This window comes from Pseudopodoces humilis, chromosome 4 (assembly GCF_049639895.1).
Source record: "Pseudopodoces humilis isolate 2021_Gansu_Grassland_sample_001 chromosome 4, ASM4963989v1, whole genome shotgun sequence".
NCBI classification, from domain to species: Eukaryota; Metazoa; Chordata; class Aves; order Passeriformes; family Paridae; genus Pseudopodoces; species Pseudopodoces humilis.
The window spans coordinates 5631081-5651676 of record NC_142203.1 but is presented as its reverse complement, the minus strand read 5'-3'; the positions used below and the strand labels follow the sequence as shown (position 1 = coordinate 5651676).

At 39.3% G+C, this 20596-nt stretch overlaps 1 protein-coding gene across 7 annotated transcripts in view; it reads left to right on the top strand.

Annotated features, from left to right (window-relative positions):
• Nucleotides 1–7090, top strand: part of APC (APC regulator of Wnt signaling pathway) — a 97519-nt gene extending 90429 nt beyond the window's left edge. For 6 of the 7 annotated variants that reach the window (XM_014258748.2, XM_014258746.2, XM_014258749.2 and 3 more), the window contains one exon: nt 493–7090. In XM_014258748.2, coding sequence (XP_014114223.2) covers nt 493–7057 — 6565 coding nt within the window. In that variant the 3' untranslated portion in view covers nt 7058–7090. The remainder of the gene's footprint in view (nt 1–492) is intronic. The other variant, XM_014258750.2, reaches the window with a different exon arrangement.
• The last annotated feature ends 13506 nt before the right edge of the window (nt 7091–20596 follow it).

Here is a 20596-nt window from a genome sequence, read left to right as displayed (position 1 = left end):
GGTTCCACATGTATATTTATATACATATTTTATATATATATATATATATATATGTAAAACATTATATATTATTATTATGTATTATTTATATATTATTTTTATGTGTAAATATGTATATTTAGCAGATAGTTTCTATGACTAAGCCTTAATATGAACGCATGTATTAAGTGTAGTAACTAAAAACAGTTAATTTGTAGTACATTTGATAAAGTGGTGATTTCACTTACATAATAGGAATATGCAAACAGATTAAGAGCTGTTGCTTGTTAATGGGGAACTGTAGTAAAAGCTAACTATTCATATTTCCAGTAGGATTTGTCTAGCATTCAGATAAAAGCTAGTGGAAATACAAGTTATTTGCAATGGAGAATTCTTAATTATCCTTTCTAAGGGCAATACTCATTTCTAGAATAATAGGTTTCTTTTTTGCTTTGTCTTTTACCATTTTGAAATGCCACTTACAGATGTTTGTTTTCAATTACTCAACACCAGGCAAATCTTGCGAGAGAACAGCTGCTTACAAACCTTGTTACAACACTTGAAGTCACACAGTTTGACAATAGTTAGTAACGCATGTGGGACCCTGTGGAATCTCTCTGCTCGAAATGCAAAGGATCAGGAGGCGCTGTGGGACATGGGAGCCGTGAGCATGCTGAAAAACCTGATACATTCAAAACATAAAATGATAGCCATGGGTAGTGCCGCAGCTCTACGGAACCTCATGGCAAACAGGCCAGCAAAGTACAAGGATGCCAACATTATGTCTCCAGGATCGAGCCTCCCATCCCTCCATGTCAGAAAGCAAAAGGCACTGGAAGCAGAATTAGATGCTCAGCATTTATCAGAGACTTTTGACAACATTGATAACTTAAGCCCGAAAACATCTCACCGCAATAAGCAGAGACATAAGCAAAATATATACAGTGAGTATGTCCTGGACACCAGCCGCCACGACGATGGGGTGTGCAGGTCAGAGAGCTTTAATGCTGGCAATATGACTGTGCTCTCACCATATGTGAATACTACAGTATTGCCTGGCTCCTCCTCTTCCAGTAGAGGAAATGCAGAAAATTCTCGATCTGAGAAAGACAGGAGTGTTGAAAGGGATCGAACGGTAGGTTTAAACACCTATCATCAAGCTGCAGAGAATACTGGGAACTCTGCTAAGAGAATAGGAATGCAGATTTCTACTGCTGCAGCTCAGATTGCCAAAGTTATGGAAGAAGTAACAAGCATGCACATTCCACAGGAAGACAGAAGTTCTGGTTCCACTTCTGAAATACACTGTTTGACGGAAGACAGAAATGCCCAGAGAAGATCCTCCTCTGCCCATACTCACTCAAATACATACTTTCCAAAATCTGAGAACTCAAACAGGACATGTCCTGTGCCTTATACAAAAGTGGAATACAAAAGAGCTTCAAATGATAGTTTAAATAGTGTCAGCAGCAGTGATGGCTATGGTAAAAGAGGCCAAATGAAACCTTCCATTGAGTCTTACTCTGAAGATGATGAAAGTAAATTCTGTAGTTACGGCCAATATCCAGCTGACTTGGCACACAAGATTCATAGTGCAAATCACATGGATGACAATGATGGAGAACTAGACACACCTATTAATTATAGTCTTAAATACTCAGATGAGCAGTTAAATTCTGGAAGGCAAAGTCCCTCCCAGAATGAAAGATGGGCAAGGCCTAAGCATATAATAGATGATGAAATGAAACAAAGCGAGCAAAGACAGTCAAGGAACCAAAATGCAGCCTACCCTGTGTACACTGAAAGTGGAGATGATAAACACATGAAATATCAGACACCTTTTGGACAGCAGGAGTGTGTTTCTTCCTTTAGATCAAGAGGGTCCAGTGGCTCAGAGCAGAACAGAGTAGGCCCAACTCTTGGAATTAATCAGAAAGTAAATCAGTCCTTGTGCCAGGTTGATGATTATGATGATGATAAGCCAACCAACTATAGTGAACGTTATTCTGAGGAGGAACAACATGAAGAGGAAGACAGACCAACTAATTACAGCATAAAGTACAATGAAGAGGAACATCATGTTGATCAGCCTATTGACTATAGTTTAAAATACTCAACAGAAGTTCCAGCACCTTCTCAGAAACCATCTTTTACTTTTCCAAAGACTTCTTCAGTGCAACTCAGTAAAACTGACCATATTACCCCAAGCAGTGGGAGCACATCAGCCCCCTCAGCTGGTTCAAAGAGGCAGAACCAGCTTCACCCAAGCTCTGCACAGAGCAGAAGTGGTCATGCACAGAAGAACGCCTCCTCTAAGACTCCCTCTATTAATCAGGAAACTATACAAACTTACTGTGTGGAAGATACCCCAATATGTTTTTCAAGGTGTAGCTCTTTGTCATCCTTGTCATCAGCTGAAGATGAAATAGGACGTGATCAATCCACACGTGGCACAGATGCCAATAACACGCTGCAGATTGCAGAACTGAAGGAGAACAATGGGGCTCTACCTACAGAAGGTGCAGCAAGTGAAATTGCATCAGCAGCACAACACATCAGAACAAAATCCACTAGACTTCAGACTTCTAGCTTGTCTCCTTCTGATTCCTCTAGACATAAAGCTGTTGAATTTTCTTCAGGTGCCAAATCTCCCTCAAAGAGTGGTGCCCAAACTCCTAAAAGCCCACCAGAACATTATGTACAGGAAACACCACTCATGTTCAGCAGATGTACTTCTGTAAGTTCCCTGGATAGTTTTGAAAGCCGTTCAATTGCTAGTTCAGTTCAAAGTGAGCCTTGCAGTGGAATAGTAAGTGGTATTATAAGTCCCAGTGACCTTCCAGACAGCCCTGGACAAACAATGCCTCCAAGCAGAAGTAAAACACCACCACCTGCTCAAGGAGTTCAGGTAAAAAGAGAGGTACCTAAAGGAAAAACAACCACTACAGAGAAGAGAGAACCTGGTCCTAGACATGCAGCTGTAAATGCAGCTGTTCAAAGAGTCCAGGTACTGCCAGATGCTGATACACTATTACATTTTGCCACAGAAAGCACACCAGATGGGTTTTCTTGCTCTTCTAGCCTGAGTGCTCTGAGCCTTGATGAGCCATTTATACAGAAAGATGCAGAGTTAAGAATTATGCCTCCAGTTCATGAGAACGAGCATGGAAACGAAGCAGAACCAGAACAGTCAGATGATACAAAGGATACCCAGGAGAAGAAAGCAGAGAAGCCAGCTGAAGCAGAAAAAGACATTTTGGATGATTCTGATGATGATATTGAAATACTGGAAGCATGTATTATTTCTGCAATGCCTACGAAGTCTTCACGTAAAACCAAAAAGCCTTCTCAAGCATCTGCTCCAAAGATACCTCCTCCTGTAGCCAGAAAGCCCAGCCAGTTGCCAGTTTACAAACTTTTGCCTTCACAAAGCAGACTGCAATCGCAAAAGCACGTGACTTTTACACCAGGAGATGATATGCCACGGGTATATTGTGTTGAGGGTACCCCAATAAATTTTTCAACAGCCACATCTCTGAGTGACCTGACAATAGAATCACCCCCAAGTGAGTTGGCCAATGCAGACAATGTGGGTGTGGGAGCAGAGTCAGGGGAGTTTGAAAAGCGGGACACCATTCCTACAGAAGGCAGAAGTACTGATGATTCTCAGAGAGCAAAAAGCTCAGCTGTGACTCCCCTTGGCCTGGATGACGACAAAACAGAAGAGGGTGATATTTTGGCTGAGTGCATTAACTCAGCTATGCCAAAAGGAAAAAGTCACAAACCTTTCAGAGTGAAGAAGATAATGGATCAAATTCAACAAGCATCTTCATCTCCAGTTAATAAAAACCAACCAGAAGGTGAGAAAAAGAAGCCAACATCACCAGTAAAGCCTGTTTCTCAAAACAATGAATACAGAGCACGCATGCGAAAAAGCACAGAGCCTAAAAGCAGTGCTAGTAATGAAAGAGGCTATCCAGAGAACAGAGATGCAAAGAAACAGAACCTTAAAAATAATTCAAGAGATTTTCATGACAAATTGCCAAATAACGAAGAGCGTGTAAGAGGAAGCTTTGCATTTGATTCCCCTCATCATTACACACCTATTGAGGGAACTCCTTACTGTTTTTCACGGAATGATTCCCTGAGTTCTTTAGATTTTGATGATGATGATGTTGATCTTTCAAGGGAGAAGGCAGAATTAAGAAAAGGAAAAGAAGGAAAGGAAACAGAAAGTAAAGAGTGCTCTAATGCAGAAGAGTCTTCTTCAAATCAGCAACCAAGTAAGAGGACACAAGTTTGTCAAAAACATGCAGCTGGCAGAAGTCAGACAAAAACTTTCTCTCAGTCAGCTAAAGATATTCCAGACAGAGGAGCAGCTACAGATGAGAAAATGCAAAATTTTGCTATTGAAAACACACCTGTTTGTTTTTCTCGCAATTCGTCTCTTAGCTCCCTCAGTGATATTGATCAAGAAAACAATAACAACAAAGAAGGGGAACCTGCAAAATGTCCCGAGGCTCCTGAGCCACAGGTGGAATCCAACAGACCACAGACTTCTGGTTATGCACCTAAATCATTTCATGTTGAAGATACTCCTGTGTGCTTCTCTAGAAACAGCTCTTTGAGTTCTCTTAGCATTGACTCAGAAGATGATCTTCTGCAGGAATGTATTAGTTCTGCTATGCCTAAAAAGAAAAAGCCCTCAAGAATGAAGAGTGATGGTGAAAAAAATAATTCCAGGAACACAGGCAGTATACTAGCAGAAGATTTAACACTGGATTTGAGAGAGATACAGAGGCCAGATTCAGAACATGGTTTTTCACCTGATTCGGAGAACTTTGACTGGAAAGCTATACAAGAAGGTGCAAATTCTATAGTTAGTAGCTTGCATCAAGCTGCAGCTGCTGCATCATTGTCCAGACAAGCTTCATCAGACTCTGACTCTATCCTTTCATTAAAATCTGGTATATCTCTAGGGTCACCGTTTCATCTTACCCCAGACCAAGAAGAAAAACCTTTCACTAGTAATAAAGGTCCAAGAATTATTAAGCCAGGAGAGAAGAGTACACTGGAGTCTAAAAAAGTAGAATCAGAAAGTAGGGGAATCAAAGGAGGGAAGAAAGTGTATAAAAGTATGATCACAGGAAAAGCACGCTCCAATTCAGAAGTTTCAAGTTTGAAGCAACCACAACAGACAAGTGTGCCTTCAATTTCACGTGGCAGAACAATGATCCATATTCCAGGAGTTCGAAACAGTTCTTCAAGTACTAGTCCTGTTTCCAAAAAAGGACCCCCACTCAAAAACATGAACTCTAAGAGTCCTAGTGAAGGCCAGAGTTTGACTAGTTCTCCAAGAGGAGCCAAATCATCAGTGAAACCTGAGCCAGCTCCTGTGACTAGGCAACCATCAGGGTTGAACCAGAGTGCATCAAGTAAAGGACCTTCTAGATCAGGATCTAGAGACTCCACTCCTTCTAGACCTCAACAGCAGCCATTAAGTAGGCCTTTGCAATCTCCTGGACGAAACTCCATTTCCCCTGGAAGAAATGGTATCAGTCCTCCCAACAAACTATCACAGTTGCCAAGAACATCATCTCCTAGCACAGCTTCAACTAAATCCTCAAGTTCAGGTAGAATGTCATACACACCACCAGGCAGGCAGATGAGCCAGCAAAACCTTACAAAGCAAACTGCCTTACCTAAGAGTACCAGCAGCATTCCACGAAGTGAATCTGCTTCAAAGGGGTTAAACCAAACTCTCAGCACTGGTGGATCCAACAAAAAGACTGACCTATCCAGAATGTCATCCACAAAGTCTAGTGGAAGTGAATCTGACAGATCTGAAAGACCTGTTCTCGTTCGTCAGTCAACTTTTATTAAAGAGGCTCCAAGCCCAACTCTAAGACGGAAATTAGAAGAGTCAGCTTCATTTGAATCTCTGTCGCCATCCAGGCCAGATTCTCCCACAAGATCCCAACTGCAGACCCCAGTTTTAAGTCCTTCTCTTCCTGATATGTCTTTATCTACTCATTCACCTGCCCAGAGTAGTGGTTGGCGAAAATTAGCCCCTAATCAGAGCCCTACTATAGAATATGATGGGAGACCAGCAAAGCGTCATGACATAGCTCGTTCCCATTCTGAGAGTCCATCTAGGCTGCTGATAAATAGATCAGGAACATGGAAGCGCGAGCACAGTAAGCATTCCTCATCACTTCCTCGTGTAAGCACTTGGCGAAGAACTGGAAGTTCCTCCTCAATTCTGTCAGCTTCTTCAGAATCCAGTGAAAAGGCAAAAAGTGAAGATGAAAAGCAGCATGGAGGTTCCCTTCCTGGACACAAGCAAAGTAAAGAAAGCCAAGCACCAGCAAAAGGTACTTGGAGAAAAATAAAAGAAAATGAAATTCCTCAGATAATGAATGATCCTCAGCATTCTTCTTCGGGTGCCACAAATGGCTCTGATTCCAAAACCCTCATCTATCAGATGGCTCCAGCTGTCTCTAAGACAGAGGATGTGTGGGTAAGGATAGAGGACTGCCCAATTAACAACCCTCGATCTGGAAGGTCCCCAACTGGAAATACTCCCCCTGTTATTGACAGTGTTTCAGAGAAAGGGGGTATGAATGGTAAAGATCCTAAAGAGATTCAAGAAAAGCAAACTGCAGGGAATGGAGGTGTTCCTGTTCGTACCGCTGGCTTAGAAAACCGTCTGAACTCTTTCTTTCAGATAGACAGTCCAGACAAGAAAGGCACTGAAACAAAGCCTCTGCAGAATAATCCCGTCCCTGGACCAGAAATTAACGAAAGTACTGTAAGCGAGCGTACTCCATTCAGTTCCAGTAGCTCAAGCAAGCATAGCTCCCCCATCGGTGCTGTGGCAGCAAGGGTGACTCCTTTCAACTACAACCCGAGCCGCAGGAAGAGCAGTGTGGACAATAGTTCTGCACGGCCCTCACAGATCCCAACCCCTGTTAATAACAGCACCAAGAAACGCGACACCAAGTCTGAAAACACTGACTCCAGTGGAACACAAAGCCCTAAACGTCACTCTGGCTCTTACCTGGTAACTTCTGTTTAAGTGCAACAAAAAAAAAAAAAAAAAAAAAAGAAACCACAAAAAACTGATGTATTATATACAGCAGCTACTTAGAAACTTTGTTTCAAATGAAACAAAAAAAAAGGGGATTGATTTGTTTGTTTGTTTGTTTGTTTTTGTTGTAAATAGTTTTGATTCTTGTTAGATTGTCCTTGTTCTGGAAGCCATATTTGATAGTATACTTTGTCTCCACTAGTGATATTTTGCAGGAACACCTGATTGACAGTTTGGAATAAAGTTGCTAACACGAGTGTATTTGTACAGTATGTTTAACATGTATTCCCATGTTTAACAGGATTCCCATTATCCTTTGAATATTGCTTGTCATTGAAATCATGGAATAGCACAGATAGAAATGATGCAGTCATATTGCTATACCAATAATTTCTAGATTACAGACCAACTAAACTACATCAGGGAAGAATTGGTATTATTTATGCAAAAAAATATACTCATGTTTAGTATTTGTGAGTTCATCTAACCCAATAATTAATCATGTGGCTGTGAAATTCACAGTAATATGGTTTCCGCTGAACAAGCTTTCCTAGCCTGCTTTTCTGCATGAATGGAACTGATGGTTCATTTTATGAAGTAATGATTAACATTTCTGTGGTCACATAATGTGCATAGATAGTTACAGTGTAACAATTTACACTTTCTTTGTGCTCTGAAAAAGAAAAAAAAACAAAACAAAAAAAAACCCACCTGTGTAACTGTAAAAGTTTGAACAAAATTATTTTACCTGAATTAAATTTTATCTTAAAGTAGGTAGAATTTTTTTGCTATGCTGTAACTTGTTGTATATTCTGGTATTTGAGGTGAGATGGCTGCTCTTTTATTAATGAGACGTGGGTGATGCCTCAACAGAGACTAAAATGAACATTTCAGAATAAATTATTACTATATGTAAGTTGTGTGTGTTACTTCTGTATTACATAAAAAGACAGGATTTTAATTTGAGATGTCACCATATAATGTGGTTGTATGCACTTAAGGCCTGATTTAGGATAATCCTGCACCTCCAGTACAGTTTCTTCCTTATCACTGGCAAATGGCTGTTGTAGGATACTTTTAACATTTGCAGGATCAGGCCCCAGGTCTTCTGTAATATATTTTGTAATTGAGACAGTTTCACACATCTCAGGTGCATAACAAGGCTAAAGGCAGGGTATTTCCAGTAGCCATGCAGTATAATAGTTCTCATGACTGCAAGCCTGAAATAATAATGTATACAAATAATACAAATAATTGTATACAAATAATATTGTATACAAATTGTAAAACAAATGTTTTGATTGGGGATATAATGTAGAATGTGAAATAGTGACTATAAGATGAAATTTTGCTTCTATTTGCGCTCTATGTGCTTTTTTTTAATTTATTTTTTAAAAAATTATGAAGGGAAAAATATCATAAAAATCCCATGGCAGCAAGAAATTTGTTACCATAGTAGAAAAAGGATTTTATGCAAAACATGACATTTGCTGCCTCGAGCCTTTCTGATGCAGATATAGCCTGCGCTAGAACAATGCTGAAAGAAAACAGATTTGTGCTTTAAAAATATAAATATAGTCTGAATTTAGATGAGGGTTACTTCCAAGTAGAAACATGAGAACAGAACATTAACCATTCTGTGCATGTTTGAACAAACCATGAAATTAAATGGTATATCAGTTCTGTTGTATCTCAACTGGACTGTTCTACAGGTAACTTTCTAAATAACTGATACGTCAGAATGCCCTGATTTCAGGAAGCCCTGAAATAGAGCAATTTACCTTTATGGTAGCTTTAACACAGTTGTGGAGTTTATCACTTCTGTGGCTTTTGTACTTCTGATACTGAAATTAATCAATTGAATTTATTATAAATCATGCACTGATTTAGAAACACAATCAAGACACTATCAGTAGACAGAAGTAAATTTATACTAAAGCCAGTACCAAAAACACCTGTTTGGCAGAAGTGGTATCTTACTTGCTCTTTTGTTCTTTGCTTCCTGTCAGATTTACTTAGAGATATGCCATGTTCCTGTATCACCTTGTGAACCTGTTAAAAAGCAGCACCCCTCTTGTTAGCATTTGAAATATTTTGCATACCGTATCTTCATTAAACTTCTAATATAAATGAATCTTAGTGTCCTTTTAAAGATTAGATAGAAACAGATTATGTCATGTGTTTAAAGTCAGGGCTTCCTGCTGGAGTAGAATATGGAACTCCATCCTTGAGTTTCAAATGAAAGACCACTTTTGTTGTAAATGTTTTGATTTTTTTTTTTTTTATCATTATTTTGTGCTGGGCTTTTAACAACTAATACAAAAATATATGACATAATCCAGAATAGTTGTTTAACACCGGCATTACACATTTGTCCTGTCAATTTAAGAGTTAAAGGTAAACTCAGTCTCAGAAAAGAAATTCTGGTTTACTGAATTCTGTTCAGTTACTAAACTGAATTCTGTTCTGTTCTGTTACTGAAAAATGACTGAAATAAGTTTTTTTAATCAAAAGATAACGTGAAACTATAAATAATTGTATGCGTATCAAACACCAGAATGTCTTTGAAAATTATAGTGGCTTCTGATATAGACTTGGGGATACTTCATGATCATTATAATTGGAAAGTTTCTCTTAGTATCCACTTGAGTAAACCTATATTTGTAGCAAAGACAGGCTAGAGAAACTTTCCAACTATAAGAGTAGTGATACACTAAAATATGCTTCCCATGGGAGTTGTTAAATTTCCATTATAGAAGTTTTAAGAAGAGGTCTATGAAACATCTCATAGGGATGGACTGTAGTATATTTCATATTGCTTGTGTGCAGAGATGGGTGATCTTTTGAAATCTCTTCCAGATCTACATTTCTCTGATTCTTTATCTAAAATACTTAGTATCCACTAAGAGCCTTTCAGAATATTTAAAGACATCCATGATGTTTGATTTATGATGGGGATATAAAGTTATATTCTATAAGCTTAACTAAAATACAGATCCCAGAAATATAAAATCAAAGACATGAAAAATGGTTGCAATAAGTATATTTGGTCTTGGATTTTGTTAATGATGTCAGAGTCACAATAGTCAGATTTTATTTATGCTGCTTGTTCCTTGGTTCCATTTGTATGAAGTTGCCACAGCGGGTAAGAGGACATTTATGTCAAGGCAAAACAAAGAATAGGAAGGAGCTAAGGGAACCAAGACTCAATTTACTGTTCTTCTGGGATGCACTGCCCTTCTTTCTTCCAATTTTGGTAGAATTTTTTTTGTGACTTTTATTTGTGACTCAGACCTTTATCTGTCCTTGAATTAGCTTATCATATCTAGTGCATACCAAACTTATACTTAAAAATCAGTTTCTACTGAAAAATAACTCATAAAGCTCATTTCAGACTGTCTTCTAGCTTTGTCCTCTTGATGTGAGAATCAGAGATCTGACCTCCTCACAATTTGTGTTTGTATTAGTTCACTCTTTAAAATGTGCTTCCATTTTTGTTTCTTGCAGTGTGCCACTCACTGGCACACTAGTAAGGTTACTGCTCAATTTCTTTGTAAGCTCTTCTGACTAAATATTGCAATCTTTAAAGGGGAACTAATCTATTTCTATTTTCATGTGCAGTTCTCTATCAAGAGTATTTTTCCCTGAAAGATAAAAGGCAATGCTCACAGCTCTGTCAGATACGACAGCTTAAAAATTTAAAGCCTTGCCACAGTTTCCTAATGAGACTGGAATATTGTTTCAAGCAGGACTTGGCTGCAGATTATACAAGTATAATTTATATATTAATAAATTATAAATTATATAGTAAGCAGCAGTATTTTCAACACAGACTAGTACTTCTGATGGTTTGGGGAAGTCAGCTGCACTGTCATTGGTAAAGGAGGAGGGATAGAAAAGGGGCAGTTTCAGAGAGTCATGTTGTTCTAGGGATGTACTTCCCTTTTTTCCTCAGTGAATTACATAAACTGCACCAGAGAGAAAACAGCTTGTGCACAAATTAATGAGGCATTTTTCTGAAATATACTAGTAGACCACAAAACTGCAGAACCTTAATCTGAAAACTGAATTATTTGATGTCTTCTTAGGAGTACTTCATAGCTGTCCATCCCCTTGATCCTCTTAACAAGTTGATATCACCAAGAAAGAGAACTGTATTAGCTTCATCTTTCTTAAAGGTAACAGTCTATACTATTCTAGAACTGAAGAAAGGGCATGTCCTGTTCAAAGAAGTTTTCTTCTCCATTCCATGCTCCTGGCTGTTAATCCTGGCTCTTGTGTGACCTTTCAGTTGACTTGCCCACCTCTTACCTGCTCCCCTGATGGGGGTAGTAGGATTAGTACTGCATGAATTTGGTGCATAGTTGGACAAGTGCCACCTGAGCCAGCAAAAAAGAAAATAGAACAGCTAGGACTGGTTGAAAGATGTTGGGATAGTTTCTGTTGTTGGAGGTCATTGGATCAAGCTGTTACAGGCAATTTTATGCCTATATGCCATGTTTCAGACCTTCACTCATTTTGACACAGCAATAGCAAATTAAAATGGGATTTTTATTTTTTTATTAATTGAATTTTTGTCTAATGCCCTCTAGTGCTTTGCATTTAAATACCTTATGTTTGAGTAAGTTCTTAATCCTGGAAATTCTGACAACTAACTTCAGAAGTATTACACCAGTATATGGATGTGAAAATAATCAAAAAATACACACACCCCCCCCGCACCCCCCCCAAAAAAAAGTCTACCATATGTAAACATCTGGGAGACAGTTTTTAGATTTGCAATATTAAACTCAGTGAAGTAAATCCTTCCAGTAAAAAGACTTATTGCAACTATTTCTTTCCTAGAAGAGGCTTGAAGAGGGAGGTAACATCTCCCTTTCTTAATGAGGTTAGTATTGTAGAGATGATCTGGAAAATGTCCCAGATGTCCTTCCCATCTAGCTTTCATGAAATAATATGAACAGCCATAAGAGCACTAAAAATCGTGTAGACTTCCACCTAAACATAACTTCTTACATCTACTGTAATGCCTTGCAAAGTTGGATCCACCTGTGCGACAGCTTTGTTCTTGATGAGATGTGTGATTTGGATGAAGCTGTGAATCAGAAGTGTCAGTTAATGTAAAGCATGACTTTCTCCACATGTTTAAAACTCCAAGGACTTTCTTAATACCAAATTACCCAAGTGTATTCACTCTCTGGTTCCACAGCCATCTCCTTTGCACTTTGACATTTAACCAGAAGAGATTCCCATTTTCAGTTTCATTTCAGATCACATGTAGAAGTAAGATTCCTGCATCATAGTTTCCTATATGCAAAATAACAGTTTGTATCTGTAAATGTGTTTATAGAGAATGTTACGTAGCTAAGGTTGAGTTTTTAGTCAGAATGGTAAGTTAACTGCTATGTGTTGTGTTTGGTTACATATTGGAAGTGCAAGGGAATTTGGTGTGGTGCAGAAGAGCTTTAAGAGTTCACAACATAATTAATGCAGGTGTCAATTAACTTGTGATGCCAAGATGAATTTTCTACTGTCAAGTTTCAGTTTACCAGATGTGCTGTTTACTTACTCTAAGATTGGGGAACGCCTCCCTAGCATAGTTTTGCAAATTACCTTTCTTAGGAAATTTCCACACAATTACAGGCTTATGTATTAGTGCATTTCTGTGACTTCAAGATTTAAAGAAATTATTCCAATTTTGCTGTTTGTGAAAACATCCTTTGCTTGAGTGGCTGTAGAATTGAAATTACAATTTCAGGAAGATAAAGAGGGAGCTGGTTCACTCAATAAAAAGCACTTCTGTTGAGAGCTCAAGACATACATACAAACAATATATCTAATGCCATCCTTTCTGGTGGGATCTAACATGAATAAAGCTTGTGCTGGATCTCTGCAAGTAAACTGTCATCCTGTGAGACAAGATGAATTTGCCCACCTGTAAATGTTGTTTCTCTTGAACAAACTCAGCCCACGATTATCTTTCCTTCAATTTTATTGTTTGCTTCTGCCTGAGATGCATTACTGTTTATATCCTAACTCTGTAATTAATTATTTCTTCAGTTATTCTAATGTATTTTGTTTCACAGTACACTTATTCTGAATTTAGTCTTGCTATGCATAATTTATTTATTACTTGCAGTGTTACATAAAATTTCCTCCTGATTGCACCTTGTCAGAGTGAAATTGTTTTCTTGGCTAGTACTGAAAGTTAGGCGTCTGTCCACTGTATTAGAAATATGATTTCATTTAAAGAGGAATTTGTTGTTAAGACGCTTCAGTAATTCATTATACCAGAACAAATGCTCTAAAAAAACCCATTCATTTTCATTTTAGTGATAATCACGTTTCAGATAGATAAGTGGAAAAAAGAAGCTTGAAAACTTGGCTTACCAGTAAAGTTCTCTGTTCTCTTCCATGTTTCACCTTAGAAGGAACTGCACAAAATAAAATCTAACACAATGTAATTCCATAATCCCTTTCTTACAAAAGTTTCACAAGGCTTATTACATTAAGACTCATAAGCACAGCAGAAACTATTAATTACGAAGTCTTTCCTGTAATGAATGAATTCTTTAGTCCCCAATTAGACTATCAAGGGACCTAAGTTGATTAATTCCCAATACACATACACATACATTTACGTACATATTTTACACTCCCCTGTTTGCTTTAGACTGACTAAAGTATTTAAACTAAAACAAGGGCATTGTTGCTGATTACTGAGATCCCTTGTTTTCTAATAGTTGTACCACTTTTTCATATTGAGTTCTAATTTGAGGACTGATTAGCTGGTATCTGATTTTCAAGTTATTCTAGAAAAAAAATTCACCTAAGTTTTGGTTTATATGCAGAAAAAGACATTGCCTTGCTAGAAATGTAAATGTTTCATTAAGAATAATAATTTTTTAAAGCTTTATAACTATCATCTGCAATTTAAAGTCAGTAGAGATCATGAAAACAAGGAGACTTTGAGTGATGATTATATTAAATACAAATGAAGGCAGGCTAAGCCTAATTCTGCCCTTTTTTCTCTAACAATCCTCTGTACAAAAAGCACATTGGTAGCAGGGGAAGGCTTGTGCATCTTACCTGACTATTGCTAAGGTCTGCAATGGCACACATCACATTGTAAGTAACTGTGGAAGAATACAAAAGCAGTTCTAAAAATTAAGCCATAATATGAATTATGAGAAAACTCACGCTTTTTATTATTTTTGTAGTATTTTGTTATTCCATTGGGTGATGAAAAAGTGTTGGCATCCTTTTTTTTTTCCTACTACACTGAGTAGCTGAACAGCTGTGATGGATTATTTGACACTTTACAAGTGTTTTAAGTGGCATTGTTTAACCATAGTTGGCAACCAAGCACTACCCAGCCACTCACTCCCCTCCAGTGGGATGGGGGAGACAATCAGAAGAGTAAAAATGAGAAAACTCATAGATTCAGATAAAGATAGTTGAATAAACAGAAAAGGAAGAAAATTATGATGATGATAATAGTGAATATACATCAAAATAATAGAGAATCCACAAAACAAGTTACTCACAATACAGTTGCTCACCACTTGCTGACTGATTCCTAGGCAATCCCTGAGCATGAGCCTCCAGCCCACTTTCTCCACAGGTATATCCTCAACATGATGCCAGTAAGGAGTGGCATATCCCTTTTGCCAGTTTATGTGTCCCCCCACTCAACTTCTTGTGCTTCTCAGCTCTCTTCCTGGCAGAGCATGAGAAACTTAATTTAGCAACAAGAGCATCAGTGCATTTTCAACATTTTCATACTAAATTCAAAACACAGTACTATACTGTTTACTAGAAATAAAATTAACTATCCCAGCCAAAACCAGAACATAAATCATTTGGACTTGTTGGGAGTGAAAATCTAGCTGATGTGAAAGCTAAGAATTCAGTGCAAATACTGTATTATTGTGTCACACAAAGATGACTGATGGTTTCTTTAGATCCTGGAAGCTGGCTGTACACAGCTGTGAATTTACACAGTTGTCAGCTGCTTTACAAGGCTGAAACAGAAGGACAAAGAATGGATGTAAAACTCAGATCTGTACTTAAGAAATAGTCTTTGCAACCAGAAGGAGTGAGACATGGGTAGAAATCTGCTGGGGTCAGAGGCACAAGAAATGGGCCCTTATCTGTGGTGCCTGGCTCTGACACTCAAGAGAGCACTGCATTTAGCATAACACCATGGAGACAGCTTTTAAAGTTAAGTAAATAAACTAATAGTGTGAGTGTGTAGGTTGGATAGAGTTTTCTTAAGTCACTGGGTGAGAAAGTTAAAGTTTAGGGTTTAAGCTGCATTAGTGAATAAGAGACAATATGGAGGATGTAGGGTGTTGTCCCTTTCTCCTTCCTTCATCTTCTAAGGCTTGGATAAAGAATTCTGCAGTGCAGCACACAGGTGTTGGGTCATTGGGTCACTAAGAAAAATAACTTACTTGGCATTTGATTATTGGACAAATAGACATATAAAAGACCTTGGAGAGATTCTTTGTTCTCCATTTTGCACCTTTCTATCTTAGTGTATGTAGCTCCTTGTGCTCTGTATATGTGTAATATAGATAAGGAAAGAACAAACAACTAAGCCTGAAGATGAGAAAACAGCTTCTCTCTCATCAGTCTCCGTCCTGGGGAATAAGAACCCAACAACCAGTATCACCGTGACAGAAATACATGGTCTTCCACTTTGCCAATTCCATTGTGGCCTGTTAATAGGGATTTGGATAGAATCTTGGCAATGTGGTGCACAGCATTCCCCTCAGGATCTCAGTGAAACACTATAAATTGTTTGCTTACTTCCTACATTAATTCATGCAAGTCAAGGCTTGGATCTAGGTGACATACTCCAAAAGACTTTTAGCTCCAAACACCGTACAAATCAGGCTGGTTGTTTCAAGGCCACTTGTTAGCTGCTCTTGATGGTGCAGCACTTACACAGATTGAGACGTTTAAGCCTCAAGTGGCTTTAGAACATCCCACACTCCTTAAATAAGCTATTGACGTTTATTGTCCTCTGCCATTGAGATGAACAGAAGTGGTGCTTCTTCTGGTTCATATGAGTATGAGGTAGTGCCTCTTCAGAAAGCACTTATGTAGCAGACAGGATGCTGGATCGTTAAAACTGAAAGGCAGTCTATGGATTTAAAGTCACAGAATAGCTTGAGTAGGAGAGGGACCTTAGAAATGATCCAGTTCTGGGTTGAAACTCTGCCATGGGTAGGGATGCCACTTGATTTGGGAAAATGGTGCATTACAGTCTTATAAAAGTGACCAATTAGTGTGGTTAATTCTGTGTGTTGAAGTTTCATGGTAAGTAAATACCAGCAAAATGAAAACTAAATTAAAGACAGCATCACTTTCTCTCTATGCTGTTGAAAATTCACTGTTGGACAGACCTGCCTGTTACTTCCAACTTGAGTCATAATTCATGAACCATTTTTAACAATGAAAGTTCTGTGTGATTTTTTCCCAGCCCTTGTATTTTACTTAAAAATATCCTTCTGGAATTCTCATTTACAAAAATTGTGAAGAAAGTTCTTCCCATGTTCCCCCCTTACCTTCAGTAGCCATTGAACAAATGAAGATTTCCCTCTACATCCCTGCCATCCCTGCATTCCCTGCATTTCATTTGCAGTCCACTACAGAGCTGTTCCACCAATCCAGCTGTAAATCTGCCCCCTCCTGAAACTTCACTAGTCCTATTATTATATAGGTATTTTTAGCAGGTTTAGACTATGGAGTGTAACCTCAAGTGAGAAGAAACTGAACATGGATGCAAGGTCTGAATAAGTAGGTGTATGTGACACTTCCAGTAAAACACTGTGTCACCTCAAATCATCTCCATTTTCTTTGGTTCCCACTTCCAGTTAGGGCATTTGCATTTACCTCAGGTGAATTGCAGCGATCTGTCACAACCACGTTGAACTGCCATTTCGCATTTGTACAGGGCTCTTGTGGGGTTGTTTTGTTTGGGAATGGGTTTCCTTTGAGGTTGGGGGAAGTTTTCTCTTTGGTTTCTGTTGGGGATTTTTTTTGTTATTTTTCTTCCTCACACACCATTAACAGTAAAAATAGTCTCAATCAGGACACCTGACTTGCTAGTGACAGTGTATATAGAGAGAATTCTCTGCTTTTTAAGGTTTTGTAGTGCAATTCTCATTCTCTGCCCCTTCCTTTCCACTGCAGCGGCCACAGATGGAGTAACTTCAACAACTTATACACAGCTTTCCAAGACCAGTATCCCTGCTACTACTCTCCAAAGGCATTATCTGCAGTTTTGATGTTTTGCTGCAGACGTGTACAAGTCCTATCCTCACCAGCAATTGTACCTTCTCTTCATACTGCTTTAAAATGTTTAAAAGCTGTCAGGTGTTGAGTCCTTCTTTCCATTTCTGAGTCCAGGGCCAGCAGATCCTCAGGAAATGCATGCAGCTACAGCGTGTCTGAGCTGGAATGCTTTGTGACCTACTTCTGTCTCTGAATTCCTCAGGCTGGAAATATGCAGAATTCAACTTTGAAATGTATTTCTTATGGCACTAGAACAAATGCAGTGATTGGATGCTATATACTCAGTGAAGTCATTCTACAGTGATGATGGGGATTAAACTGACACCTCACTGCTTCATTTTAGGCATCCTGGTTTCAAGATATGGTGAATTCTAGCACCTATAAAGGAGATTGGTAAGTAATAAGAAGATCTGCAGGAAAAAACCCCCATGCTTCCTCTGTGTGGTCAGTTATGTTTGCCATGTGATCCAATCTGTAATTCCACAAACTCCATTTCTGACAATTTTTTAATTATTTTTCCATCTGAAAATTATGTGGAAAATAATTTTTGTCTTTGTATTCTTTGTATTTCACAAATTGTGATACAGGCTATGTATTTTTTGCAATACTAAATTTAAATGTTGTTTTACAAGATAAGCCATTAATATGTTGGTATTTAAAAGCTGTGTGAATTTGAAGAAAAAAAAATAACATGCAACTGTCAAATAAAACAACATTAAAATACACAAAACCTTTCTCAGTGCCCTGAATCAGGTGGACTGAGGGCAATCTTAATATGCAATGATGGTACTCACAAACTGCAGCAGTGTTCACTGCCTTTAACATACTCTCAGAGCACTGTTTCTCAAGGTGATGCACCAGAAATTGCTTTACAATCTAACTGAGAAACTAAGACCACTACAGAAATCTAAGGGAATAGTATGAAGTAAATTTTAGTATTTTTTCATTAAGTTTTAGCCTGTTTTTCAATTTTAAAAAAATTAAGCTGTGGCAATGCCAAATCAATTTCTTTGTGCTTCGATTCAAACCCTGCTAGAGCACTGTCCTGCAGAAGGAGATTTATGTTAATACCCTTTTGGTGGGTTCAGACCTCTGTGTCCCAGAAGGAACAGGCCATGCATATTGCTCAAACCTCAAATGGCAGTAAGTGTGGTTTGTAACAAGGTTTAGGATGACCACATTTCATGCACACCCCATGCCTCCACAGAGACTATTATATTGCATATATTGAATATATTGCACCCTGGTCTGTCCATAGTTTACCCTGTGCACACACTGTGCATTAACACTGCTCTCCTCCCCGACAGCCCACATCTATCTTGCTAAAAGCAAGTGACAGCAGTTGGCAGAAGAAGCTTCTGCCCTTGTTGGTTGATGCATTGTTTGGAGCAGTGACAACCTGGACAACAGGACAACTCCCAAGGTAATGGCAGCTCTTGGCACTTTTTAGGTGGTAGGGGTCTCAATAAAAAGTCATTCAATAGAAAGATAAGTGTGTGCAAGTAATGGAGATTTAAAATAAAAACACTGTGCAAAGAAAGAAAAACACAGGAAATCCATTATCAAGCTACTGCTAATGAGAACATTTTGTTGCTAAGCAACAAAATACCTAAGTAATTATTTGTAATGGATTACCTCTTAGAAAGCTACACTTACTTCTGTATCAGTCAGTTTGATGATAATCTGGAGATAACCCTCAAAAAAACTGTCTTTAGCACTGGACAAGTATTGCATCAAAAACTTCATAACTGGTATTCCTAATTTACATAACTTTGTTTTTCAGCTGAGGAGCTTGTTGAGTCATGTTTGTGTGGAGCTGCCAAGTCGCTGAGCTGGTCCCAGACAGCTGCAGTCATGCTTCAAAAAGCTGCCTGCTCCTGCTGATGCCGCACAGTTGTGCTGTTAGTGTTTTCTGCAGTACTTTGTGCAGTGCATTCATCCTGACAGAATGAGAGCAAAGACGGAAAACAACAGAACTGCTTGTCATTTAAAAGCCTGAATAGATGATAACATTTTAATCTGTGCCACCTTGATTATTTCTGAAGCTTCTCTGTAACTCTTAACTCTTTCAAGTTTTAATGAATGGTACTTGTAGTTCTCCCCTGGGGAAACTACTGTGTGCACTGGGTCTTAGCATCCCCTCTTCAATATTTTGTTGCCAGCTGTATGTATTGCTGGAGCAGAAAAATAAAAAAAAAGAAGACACCACCACAGATAAATACTGAATAGATACCTTCAGTTCTTTGTCCTGGTACTTGCTGCTGTATGAAGAGTGTAACAGTGCACAAAACATAACCTGTGAAATTCACAGGGTGACTAAATGGTTGAAGCTGGTAGGGACCTCTGGGTGTCATCTGGTTCAACCACTGCTCCAGCAGGGTGACCAGGAGCTGGTAGTCCAGGATCACTCCCATACAGCTTTTCAGCATCTCCAAGGATGGAGATACTGCCACCTGTCTGGGCAACCTGTGCCAGTGCTCGGTCACTCTCAAAGGGAAAAGGAGTTTCCTGATGTTCAGAGGGAACCTCCCGTGCTTCAGAGTGTGCCCACTGTCTCTGGTGTTGTTACTGCTTACCCCTGGAAAAACCCTGGATCCATCCTCCTTGCACCTTTCCTGCAGGTGTTTGTGTACATTGGTGAGATCCCCTGAGCCTTCTCTTCTCCAGGATGAGCTGCTCCAGTCCCCCTGTGACCTTGGTGACCATTCACTGGACTTTGTCCGTTGTGACTGTGTCTGCCTTGTCCTGGGGAGTCTGGCACTCCTGGTCTGGCTTCCCCAGTGCTGAGGGGCAGGATTACCTCCCCTGCCCTGCTGGCAACACTTCTGCTGGTACAACCCAGACACCACTGGCCTTGCCACAGGGATACATTGCTGTCTTATGTCCGCATCAGGGTCCACCAGGAGGCCCAGGGGCTTTCCTGACAAACTGCTTCCCAGCTGGGCATTCCCAGCCCATGCTGGTGCCTGGGATTGTTCCCTGCTTCGGGACTTGGTTCTTCCCATGCTGAACTGCTTGAGGTTCCCGTCAGCCCCTTTCTCCGGCCTGTCCGGGTCCCTCTGGTCGGCAGCACCGCCTCTGGTATATCAGCGCCCTCACAGCTCGGTGCCACCAGCAAGGGTCACCATCGCTCAGGTGCTGCCTCATCTGCCCCTCATCCATAGCCTTAATGAAAGTGTGACACAGAACTGAACCCACTACTGACCCCGTAGCGCCTTCCTT